At 40.5% G+C, this 12,620-nt stretch overlaps 1 protein-coding gene across 2 annotated transcripts in view; it reads right to left on the bottom strand.

Annotated features, from left to right (window-relative positions):
• Positions 1–11,133, bottom strand: part of LOC107746901 (EMILIN-2-like) — a 19,784-nt gene extending 8,651 nt beyond the window's left edge. Inside the window, exons 1-5 of one of the 2 annotated variants that reach the window (XM_016561232.1) lie at positions 10,641–11,133; positions 10,064–10,189; positions 7,908–8,092; positions 6,486–7,803; positions 5,135–5,721 (exon numbers count right to left, since the gene is read on the bottom strand). In XM_016561232.1, the coding sequence (XP_016416718.1) occupies positions 5,135–5,721; positions 6,486–7,803; positions 7,908–8,092; positions 10,064–10,189; positions 10,641–10,777 (2,353 nt within the window). In that variant the 5' untranslated portion in view covers positions 10,778–11,133. Of the gene's footprint in view, positions 1–5,134; positions 5,908–6,485; positions 7,804–7,907; positions 8,093–10,063; positions 10,190–10,640 lie in introns of both variants that reach the window. The other variant, XM_016561234.1, reaches the window with a different exon arrangement.
• Positions 11,134–12,620: the final 1,487 nt, after the last annotated feature.

Raw genomic sequence — 12,620 nt, 5'->3', positions numbered from 1 at the left:
AAACATGCTAACAAAATGCTAGTAACTTGTTAATCATGCTAACAACATGCTAGTAAAATGCTAATCATACTAGAAACGTGCTAGTAACTTGCTAATCATGTTAAAAAAGGCTAACACCATGCTAGTAATGTGTTAATCATGATAGAAGCATGCTAACAACTTGTTAAACATGCATCATGTTAGTAACATGCTAATCATGCTAGAATCATGCTAGTAAAATGCTAATCATGCTAGCAACATGCTAGTAACTTGCTAATAATGCTAACAACATGCTAGTAACTTGCTAATCATGCTAGAAACATGCTAACAAAATGCTAGTAACTTGCTAATCATGCTTGAAACATGCTAGCAAATTGTTAAACATGCTAGAAACATGCTAGCATCATGCTAGTAACATGCCAAACATGCTAGAATCATGCTAGTAACATGCTAATCATGTTAACAACATGCAAGTAACTTGCTAATCATGTTAACATAATGTTAGTTACTTGCTAATCATGTTAACAACATGCTAGTAACATGTTAATCATGCTAGAAACATGATAGTAACTTGCTAATCATGCTAACAAAATGTTAACACCATGCTAGTAACATGCTAATCATGCTAACAACATGCTAGTAACTTGCTAATCATATTAGAAACATGGTAGTAACTTGCTAATTGAAAAGGAGGAACCTACTAAGGGGGTGGCAGATGTTTAGGTAGCTAGCTTGAAGCCAGTGAGGCTGTCGGTAAGAACAGGTCCAGTCTAGTCAAACCAGGTATAGGAAAGTTTATTGTACATCCAAGGAGTTTTGTGCATGTAGATGTGCGTGTGGTTTATGGTCAATTACGCACATGCAGGAAAAACAGAATGAAAGGAGTACAGTACAACAGTACAACCACATGCAACAAAAAGGCACAAGCTGTGGACACAGGTGCAGCTAATAAAGTCTGTGAGATAGCTCTAATTGGCTTGAGATTGGGTGGGTGGAGCTTGGGGCTAACAGGGAACTGAACAAGCTAAGGGGGGTGTGGCACTGCTTTGAGGGTGCAGCTTAGGGACAAAAACTTTACAACACTAATCATGCTAACAAAATGCTAAGACCATACTAGTAAAATGCTAATCATGCTAGAATCATGCTAGCAACATGTTAGTAACTTGCTAATAATGCTAACAACATGCTAGTAACATGCTAATCATGCTAACAACATGCAAGTAACTTGCTAAATCATGCTAACAAAATGTTAACACCATGCTAGTAACATGCTAATCATGCTAACAAAATGCTAGTAACATGCTAATCATGTTAGAAACATGCTAGTAACTTTCTAATCATGCTAACAAAATGTTAACACCATGCTAGTAACATGCTAATAATGCTAGCAACATGTTAGTAACTTGCAAATTATGTTAACAACACGCTAGTAACATGCTAATAATGCTAGAAACATGCTAGTAACATGCTAATCATGCTAGCAACATGCTAATCATGTTAATAACATGCTAGTAACATGATAATCATGCTAAAAACATGTTAGCAACATGCTAGTCATGCTAGAAACAGCCTAGCAACCACCCCAGGTACCCTTGTAGAAAAGGATTAGTTAGAATTGAATGTGCATCAGTTCAAGTGGGTTTGTGTTCGCACTGGTGTGTCGGTAAGGACACCGGAGGCAGGATTCAGTTCTAGATTTTAATAAGTGATTGAGAATTGACAGCAATTGACAGCAATTGACAGCAATTGACAGCACAGTCAGACAACAGGGCATTTCTTGTTTAGGCACAGGTTGTGGACATTTGTATAGATGTGGTATTGTTTCAATGACTCACGAAATAAATGTCCACCTTATGGAAAATTATCGTTCTTGTTCAGCCTCAGAACACTTGATGCTCCCTTCTCTTCAGTGAGCGATCATTGACTGACGTCACACAATAACAAGCACTCTTATTGGCTGTGACTTCTTATCACTGCCGCCCCCAAATATGCGGAGCATATTTGCCCCTTAGTAGGCTTAATCAGTTTGTGGGGGCTAAGTCTTTAACAGGTACGTCCTTGTCTGAGAAAGCAGGAAGTGGGATCAAACGAGCAACAGGTCGGGTGTAGATCTTATCATTAATTTTGATCTCTGCTGCTCTGATCTGGCCATCTGAACCAGGAAAGGTTTCCACAACCTTGCCCACTAGCCACAAGGCACGAGGAACCTGTGGGTCTACAAGCATCACTATCTCTCCAGTGGAAATGTTACTTTCATCAGAATGCCACTTGGAACGAGACTGTAGAGTAGGTAAATAGTTGCGGATGAAGCTTGACCAAAACTGATCAGCCAGTACCTGACTTTGCCTCCACCGCCTCCGCCCCGTGAGCTCAGTCGCTGGATAGACTACAGGGGGCAAGGAACTATCTGGCCGCCCCATGAGCAAGTAGTTAGGTGTTACAGGATCAATGTCAGCTACGTTGCTTGAGGTGTATCCTAGTGGTTTACTGTTGAGTATACCTTCCACTTCAATGAGAACTGTCAGAAGGACCTCTTCGGTCACTACTTGTGAGCCAATGGTGGTGCGCAGGGCATTCTTCACTGACCGAATCTCTCTTTCCCAAGCCCCACCAAAGTGTGGAGCATTTGGTGGGTTAAAGCGGAAGGATATTTTCTGTTTGGCCAGCTGTTGTTGTAGCTGAGGGCTGAGGGCTGAAAAGGCTTCTTGCATCTCTCGTTCTCCGCCACGAAAATTGGTGCCCTGGTCTGATATTAACTCGAATGGTGTGCCACGCCGAGCTACAAACCTCCTTAAGGCCATCAGGAATGAGTCTCTATCGATTGAAGTGAGAAGATCTAGATGTACACTCCTTGTGGTGAGGCACTTAAAGATTATCCCCCACCTTTTCTCACTGCGTCTGCCGATCTTAATTTGGAATGGCCCGAAACAGTCCATGCCAGTACTGTAGAATGGTGGTTTATGGAGTCTCAAGCGGGCGGGCGGTAGATCTGCCATTTTGGGAATAATCGGCTTGTTCTTCCACCTTTGACAGTCTCTGCATAGATGTTGATGCTTGCGGATAGCTTCACGTCCTCTTAGTATCCAGAAATTCCTCCTCATTTCCGCGAAAACTCGCACAGCAATTGACAGCACAGTCAGACAACAGGGCATTTCTTGTTTAGGCACAGGTTGTGGACATTTGTATAGATGTGGTATTGTTTCAATGACTCACGAAATAAATGTCCACCTTATGGAAAATTATCGTTCTTGTTCAGCCTCAGAACACTTGATGCTCCCTTCTCTTCAGTGAGCGATCATTGACTGACGTCACACAATAACAAGCACTCTTATTGGCTGTGACTTCTTATCACTTATTGGCTGTGACTTCTTATCAACCCTAGCAATATGTTTTATACCTATCTGTTTTTCTGATAGACTGTATTGCCTTGAAAACATTCAAACTTTAATCTTTAAAACTATTTTAACTTTCAAACTGAAAACTTTCAGACTGCAAGCTTTTCAAACTTTTTCAAACTTTCTAGCTAGGCTTTTTCAAGCCAACTTAAAGTTTGTCTACAAACTTTTTAATCTAGTTGTCCTTGATGTTTTACTATATATTAAACCATAACACTAAACAAACAAAATCTGAGGTAACATTATTTTTTAAAACTCATTATGTACATCCTTAATTACACATTGTCATATCGACAACCAGACGATTTAAGTCTCATAATTCAGCTGTATGTGTCTGATTCACTAAAAAAATCCGGCTCATAAGAGTCATTAGTTCGGCAGTCTACACTGGTTGCAATGTGTGTCTTTGATTCACTAAAAATAATCATAAGAGTCATTTGCTCAGGAGTTGGATTACATAGGTTGTGCTGTATACTTTTGATTCACTAAAAAAGAACCAGCTCATAAGAATCATTCATTCAGGAATCAAAAGCTGTATGCTTTTGAGTCACTAAAAAGAACCGAGTGAAAAGAGTCATTCATAGGGAGTCGGACTACACATTGCGCTGTATGCTTTTGATTCACTAAAAAGAAATATGCTAAACTGGCTTATTTTGCACTGGATGTAGGCCTATATTCCAGAAAGTTGTTACTGCACTACTGAATAATTAGTGCTGGAAGTTTTTTCATTCATTATTTGAGGTTAAATGACATTTATTGTGCATTGGCACTGCATAAATGTTAAAGTCCCTTACATTTAAATATATATATATATAGATCTTTAACAATGGCCGCTTTGGCACAGTTACTATTTAGACAGTTCTTGGGAAAACAGCTTTTGTTTTTGCAAAAGACGGACCTCCACCCTTATCAGGAATGATGACATCACCCTTCAATGGGAGTTTAAGAGAATTTGCGTGCTCTAGTGACATCACAGTCGTCTCATAGCTGAACATCTGCAGAGGGGTGTGGGAATTCATCACCTCCTGAGGCCCTCAAGTTGACTTTGGAGCTTAATGAGTACCAGACCTGCCTGCAACTGAACTCGCTCGCCAGTTCTAAATGTTATAGGCGGAGAAAGCTGGGCATGACAAAAAGATAGACCACACAACTCCTCCACTCATAAAACCACTGAACACTAAAGACAGTATATGTACAGAGATATTTTTTTGAAATAGGTTCAAATGTACTGGTAAGGACCAAAGTAAAGTCATTTACACATTTTAGCATTAAATTAATGAATAGGAAATCACTCATGCTATCAAGAGACATGTAATGTTGTTAACAAAATAAAAAAGATGCTTGACCATGTTACTTATGAATTTGTGAACATAAAAAGCAAAGGGATCCATTCCAAAGTGCGTAACTGTTGTTTTAACATATTACAGGCACATACAAAAGGCACAGGAAACCTTTGCTGGCCCCCTGCCTCTCAACGGCTTGGGGGCATACAGGTTATTGTATTATTGGTTCAATATGGAGAAAGGATACACTGCAAAACATAGCATGCAACATACCCCAAACTGTTAGGTTACTAAAAATACCATTTGGTAGCAAATCCCAAAAGATGTAATCAAAATAAAAATTGGTGGTTACAAATGGGAAGGCAAATACAAAGACTGTATTTGTTGACTGTTCCATTTCCCAACACTAACTGGCTAAAAACATAAAAACAGGTTTCTGTGGCTCCCTCATTTTGCCACTAAAACATGAAAGCTTACCTTGATCTCTACTAGCATGGTCCTTATGGATCTGCTTAGCCATTCCTGCTAGCTGACTCTGAAAATTCAGGAGGGAGTTTTGAAGAGCTGTGATCGCTCCTGAATGACTGCCCAGAGTGCTGTTCATCTGTGCCACCTTACTCTCCAATTCCCCTGAAAGGCCCTGGATATTGTTCCTGTCACCATCAAGGCTTCCACAGATCTTCTCCAGAGCAGTCACCCTATCGTCCACCGCTGAGACATCTTCAACTACTCCAGCTGTGTTGAACTTACACACACTCAACTCCGTGGTCACTCGAGCATTCAGTGCATCCACTTGGTCTTTTAGCTCCTTCATCTGGTTGTGGCTTGGTTTACCAGTTTCTACCCAAAGGGGGGAACTGCTTACCTGCTGGCAACATGAGGAGTTCAATGTGTGAAGGTCTTGGCTAAATTTGCTAACTGTGTCTCCCAATCCCGTTATAGTTCCAGTCAAGCCATTAACATTGTCAGTCAAAGCATTAATTCTTTTGCGGGTGTCCTGTATATGTACATTAATAAACTGTTTTTCAGGTGACATTTTTACAGTATCCTCTAATGCGTGAAGCCTTGCTATGTTGTTCACAAAATCAGAACGTAAGACATCCAGATCATTTCTACAAAGTCTTACGTCCTTTACAAGACTATCCAGACCTTCTGGCTTTTGGGAATCTGTGGGTAGGTTGGTTTTGCAGTCGGTTGAGCATATCTGCCCAATTGCATTAAACTTATCCTCCAACCCCTTTATAAGGTACCTGTTAGCATTGACTTGAATTTGCAGTGCATCGACAGAATCGCTAGACATTTCCGGGAAGGAGTTGTTGCTCATTTTGATCAACATGGAAGTGAACTGATCCTGCACAGCATTGAGTTTCTGATCCAGGAGTTGACGAAGCATAGCTACTTCATCCTTAATTTCCTTGGTAAGTTTTTCATCCACATAGAAGCAATAAGTCTCCGCGTTCCTCTCAGTGACGTTCATCCTGTCCTCCAGGTCCTCTAATTGCGAACTGAGTACATCTTCTATCTTCAGTGAGGACAAATGCTCTAGCTCATTGTCCACTCTGGCATTAAGGACACGATGGGCCTCCGCCACTTGAATAAGTTCCCTCCTCAAGTCATCATAGTCGCTATCATCTATTCCGATGGTTGTTTCCCGGTTTGTGCGCAATAGACCATCTGACATAGACAAATCTAATCTGATCTCACGGATCTCCTTTCTAAGCTCCACTTCCTTGTTGTGCACTAGATCGGTAAGGCTCACATAGCTGATGTCCTTTCCGTCTTCACATGTTTTTTGAAGAGACTGAATCTTTTCATCACATGCTGAAGCCTTGCTATGTTGTTCACAAAATCAGAACGTAAGACATCCAGATCATTTCTACAAAGTCTTACGTCCTTTACAAGACTATCCAGACCTTCTGGCTTTTGGGAATCAGTGGGTAGGTTGGTTTTGCAGTCGGTTGAGCATATCTGCCCAATTGCATTAAACTTATCCTCCAACCCCTTTATAAGGTACCTGTTAGCATTGACTTGAATTTGCAGTGCATCGACAGAATCGCTAGACATTTCCGGGAAGGAGTTGTTGCTCATTTTGATCAACATGGAAGTGAACTGATCCTGCACAGCATTGAGTTTCTGATCCAGGAGTTGACGAAGCATAGCTACTTCATCCTTAATTTCCTTGGTAAGTTTTTCATCCACATAGAAGCAATAAGTCTCCGCGTTCCTCTCAGTGACGTTCATCCTGTCCTCCAGGTCCTCTAATTGCGAACTGAGTACATCTTCTATCTTCAGTGAGGACAAATGGTCTAGCTCATTGTCCACTCTGGCATTAAGGACACGATGGGCCTCTGCCACTCGAATAAGTTCCCTCTTCAAGTCATCGTAGTCACCATCATCTTTTCCAATGGTTGTTTGTCTGTTTGTGCGTACTACACCATCTGACATGGACAAATCCAACCGGAGCTCACGGATCTCCTTTCTAAGCTCAGCTTCCTTGTTGTGCACTAGATCAGTAAGGCTCACATAGCTGCTGTCCTTTCCGTCTTCACATGTTTTTTGAAGAGACTGAATCTTTTCATCACATGCATTTTTCAGCTTGGCCATCTCTTCTTCCATGTTTACAACAAGTTCCTTCTTGAGCTTCTCAAATTTCCCATCAATATAAGTCTGAAGGGTGTCTATATCTGGAGCAGCAGCACCTGTGACTGGTAGGGCTTGAGAGGAACTATCCATAAGCATTCGTATCTGCCTGTCATGCCCTGTCACTGTTCCCCGCAGTTCCTCAAGAGCTTCATCTTTGCTTTTGAGAGCATCTGTCATATCGTTGAGCCTGGCCAACAATGTCTCCATTTCTCTTTCTCCATGGGTGTGGCCTCTCATTGCCTGTTGGCCATCCAGATGCACCACACTCTCCTCCGTGCCTCCTGTTCTTGCGCTGTCAGGTGAAGTCCTGTCATTGAGGAGGGTAATGAGCATCTTGCTGGTGTCCTCCTGTAAGTCTGTCCTCAGGTTCTCAGCCATACCTGTCATGGCTGCTTGAAGATCCAGAACTGTCTGTGAAAGGCGCTGCACTTCTTCCTCCAATATGCGGGTTTTGTCAGCTGTTCGTCTGATATCATATTGTCCAATTTCTCGACGTTCTGGCCCTGTGGTAACAAAATACAAATAAAAACTAAAAAAAAAACTAAGGAATTTTAATCATTTAAAAACAAATACTCCTTGATGTCTGGAACATATCCTGATGACATACTTATTGCAGGTCGAGTTTGTCCATGCTGTGGCTGTGGGTACGATTGTGGATATGCTGTCTGTCCATTTGGAGAGCCTTTCAGTTCTCTGCAGTCTGGGCCCTGGTATCCTGGGCAGCACCTCCATTCTAGCTCAGTCACAGTCTTGTATGCTATCTTGTAAGTCGGCCGAAACCGAGTACGGTATCTGGAAAAAAAACATGATTAAGATGGCCTTTTACATGAACTGAAATGTGAAAAACAAAAACAAACAATGAAACAACTTGACTCCACAATCTTGATTTGCTCGCACCATCCTTTAAAGGCTTAGGCCACTTATTGCTATTACTTTGAACTGTGAGTAATGGACCATGAAGCTTTGCCCCTATTATAGGATAAAAGCAAAGGTAAAGGCAAGCATTAACTTGCGCAGACTGAGAGGGATTAATAAGAAGAGTCTTCTGGCCTAGTCAACATCCAGCTGATGTTGATCTTGTTACTTCTGATGGATAATGCTGCAATTAGAAGTGCAATCATTCTAGTTCTTATGCCATAACAAGTTGAGCCAAACGATTAATATCACAGTTGCTTCAGACCTCTTGGTGAAATGCTTCAAGAACAGAAGTGAGTATTTGGACAAAGCCATATATGGCAGCCATAAATTCCTCACATGACTTTACAAAAAGAATGAAATCATACAACATTCATCACTGAAGTATATAATCTATATTAAACTGGCTACTCAAAAGCTGTTTTAAAAGCTTTGGAGTGTATGTATATGTTTCAATGCCATTATAATGATTTAATCTTGATGCTTAATTTAATGTATAGCCTATACTGTAATTCCTCCCAGTCTCCACATATTTAATTAATCAAACACCAGTCTAACTCAATGGCCTTTTAAAGCAAACAACAGCTTACATAAATTCTTGTGGCAGTAGTGAAATAAGGAACTTCAGTTTGTGAAATAGTTTGAGTAACATTTTACATAAAACATCACAATTCTGTCATAACAATCCAGACTAGGACTTTCAATGGACTAAGCAAATATCTTCAATGTGCCTTTTAATCTAGCTGTTTACTACATTAATAAGCAAAACTGACCTACTGTCAGTGACATCTGAAACAAAAAGTTAGCTAGCCAACTAAAGTAAACAGCTTGAGTACATCTTGCACCAAACTCTTGGCACTGCCACAAAATCGGCAAAATCTTTAAAAGTTAAAGCACTAAATCATTTTTTTCCAATTAGAGTGCTGATATTTAGTATTGAACACTGATATAGTTTACTGTATAACTCTGCTTGAGTTTGAGTCATTCCAGACCAGAGTATGTGATTGTTGAGGAGGAGCAGAGCACATGTGCTTTCTGGAAAAAAAAAAATCGGAAAAAAATATGTGTTCTGGAAAATCCAGAGTGATTAAAGAACGCTATGGCCAGGGCGGGTAAATCTCTGTCACTCCGTTCCAATCACACACTGATCCAGAACGCTTTTCAGTGTTTGCGCTGCAATTATTTTAACAAATTGGCCATTGAATCAGAGCAGACTGCGCTTGTCAAAGGAGGGGGCTTTGTAGAAAACGAAGCGTTTGAGAGAGGCGGGGCATAGAGGACCTACAATACTGTACAGTATTTGAAAAAGAATGTGTTTTTTGAACATTAAAGCATGTCAACATATTCTGTTACACCAAATACACAAAATAATGATCTTTAAAAAAGCATCATATGACCCCTTTAACATATTGTTTATAGATCTTGTTTACGTCATAAAAGCAAAATCCCATTAGTGTCCTCTATTAGCCTAAATGGCCTGGTTTCACAGACAGGGCTTAGACTAAGCCAGGATTAGGCCATATAGTTCAATTAGGACATTTAAGTAATTTTTTTAAACGTGCCTAAGAAAAAAAACATTACTGATGTCCCTCTTGGGACAAAACAAAGGCATTGATATTATTTTAAGATCAATCAGTGCAAGTTTCTTTCTGTTGAAACAGCTAAGATTTAGGCTACATTTTAGTCTGGGACTAGGCTTAAGCCTTGTCTGTGAAACCGGGGCTATGTGTAATTGGTTTAGTTAACGTGAATCATGTAGGTAGGCTATTTGGCATAGTGTCTTCGGAGCATGAGAAGTACCGAACATCAGTACTTCCACACGCCCCTCCCGGTCTCTTGAGTACTTACATCATTTGTGGCTCACAGTCAGGCTGATGCTCGGGACAGCGCGCGGCTTCAGGTTCAACGTGACTTTCCACGCTGCCCTGAACTGCGCAGCTTACGTTCTTTTGGACAATAAAAGCGCACCAGTTTCTGTATAATACACAGATTCAAAATAAGAAGAAAAAGAAGAAGAAGAAGAAGAATTTGAGTGCAAAGCAAAACCTAACAAATAACGAGCATTTTTTCATACTATATTTTAATCACTGACGGCCGACAGCAAACTCGGAATGTGACAAAATTGAAAAGTGAAAATGATTGAAGTGAAATTAAAGTGAAAATTATGTTCTTTTAAAATAAAAGCAAATGTTTTTACCACCCTGAAAAGAACCACTGAAATGTTAAACGCAGCGGAGGAATGTTCAATAAATCGATCCTCTTGTTACTTGTTGCTTTAGCGATTTACCACAATCAGAGAACCAAACAAACGCATTAAAATGTCACCCCAGGAGTTTGCTGTGAGTTAAATAATTAGTCTATTTTGAGATACAGGGAACATCATACAAGAATACGCTGTAAACATATCACTTCTGGAGCAACTTACTTATTTCTGTGTCTGTGAACGGCTCCTGAATATGCGCTGCCTTGAAACAGACTTGACGGATATCCATGAGCGATAGAAAAGCTTATGATAAATAAAACTGATAACTGTACTCCAGGGAAAGGTGGCTGGCAATTCATTGTCTAAAAACAAAGCAGCCAAAAGCCTACACAGAGTCAGTGTGAGAAGAGTCGAGCCGTATTTCAGCCTCTGGAGGCCAGAGAATAAAGATCGCGCGTCAAACTTACTGCTAAGTTTGACAAAGTTCGAGGAAGTCCGAAAAACTGAAGGTGGACTCTAGTCTGCAGGGGTTCAATTCGCCGCCTATCCGAAAGAAGGGGGTAGATGGGGGTAGGGGAAGTCATCAAAAAACAATAGCGCCCCTGCACACCCCACCAAGCGTAAATGAACACAGTTTCCGAGCTCAATTGAAAACATCTGCCTTTATCTCTGTCACAGGAAACTATTGCTTGGTGATCATGTAACGTAAAGCTCCTCAAACCCACAGCGAATAAGTGAAGAGAAATGCTTTTCGTTCGATTTGTTTACACAGTTGCAAAAACGTTACACAATCAACCACATTGCTATTTGTGCTCATCGGATGATATGCTTTGCATGGGTTGGGTAATAGTGGTAAGAAAAACGTCTTGGCTTCAAAATGCTGATCAGGTCATTTTGAGTAATATAGATAAATAGGCAGATTGATGCACATGTATGCATAGACAGACAGACAGACAGACAGACAGAAGGATAGATAGATAGATAGATAGATAGATGATTGATTTGAACCTCCCCATTGCTGACAGAGATGGATTCATTTCTGAGATAAGTGAAACTGTAGGTGGAGAAGACTCACACATACCCACAGAAACACACACACACAGATCATGTCTTTGGGTGGAGGATGAGGTTATGCCTATTTTAATTACTTCATGACATAAGCACTAAATAACATAATAAATGGAATCTTCCATGACCTCACTGAGAATCGTGAGGGTGTGTGCTACCATTTCAAACTACATGATGTGATCCCACATGGTCTAAAACAAATAAAGAATAGTTGGAAGAACATGTAAAATCTTTTCAGAGAGTGAAAATACTACAGTTGACCAGGTGGTAAACTTATTCTGTGAACCTAACTCCAAAGCCTCAAACAGTTACATAAGGTAGCCGACTGCCTGGTATTGTCTATGACTGATTCATCACACTCCCCACTGGATGCAACGAATGCCTTGTTTATAATGGGTTTTAATGTTTTTGTCTCGTCGCTCCGGCCTGAAAGGGCATCACAGTATGGTAGAGGTATAACATTTCCGTTACACGCTTGAGGTATTCGGCCAATCACAACGCACTGGATAGCTGGCCAATCAGAGCACACCTCGCTTTTCAGACCGGTGAGCTTTGTAAAAATCGACGCGTTTCAGAAAGGCGGGGCGTAGAGGAGAAACAATAATGTACAGTATGTGGAAAATAATGTGTTTTTTTAACCTTAACCCGCATAAACACATTTCATTTCACCAAATACACAAAAATTATGTTTTTTAGCAGCATCATATGACCCCTTTAAAAATGCACAGTCAAGTACATAAAGGCAGATGACAAATTTAACTAACATACGTGATTAAATCACAACAGACGCAATTAATTAGTCTATTCTGAGTGAATGTTTGCGAGGTAATTACCACAAAATGGGATTAAATAAAACTAATCACAGTTTTTCAACGTGAAGTGGCAAGCGGCCTCTTACATTCGTGTTGGTTTTAGCTGTGTCCGTGTGTTCATGCTCCAGCAGAGGGCAGTGCACACCCACGAAACATTCAACGCATAACGTCATAAAACGCTCAGCGTGGAGCGTCTCGGCTTACGAAATCATGCTGTTGCACATCATGTATTGCGTAGATGAAAACGACTCAAGATGCATGTGATCACTCTCTGATCTTCTATGAGACCAGACCTTTTGTGATAAAAATAGCATATTGCAAA

Source organism: Sinocyclocheilus rhinocerous, unplaced genomic scaffold, assembly GCF_001515625.1.
Source record: "Sinocyclocheilus rhinocerous isolate Xijiao unplaced genomic scaffold, SAMN03320098_v1.1 scaffold1581, whole genome shotgun sequence".
Taxonomy (NCBI): domain Eukaryota; kingdom Metazoa; phylum Chordata; class Actinopteri; order Cypriniformes; family Cyprinidae; genus Sinocyclocheilus; species Sinocyclocheilus rhinocerous.
The sequence above is the reverse complement of the archived record's forward strand: the minus strand, read 5'-3'. Positions and strand labels throughout refer to the sequence as shown.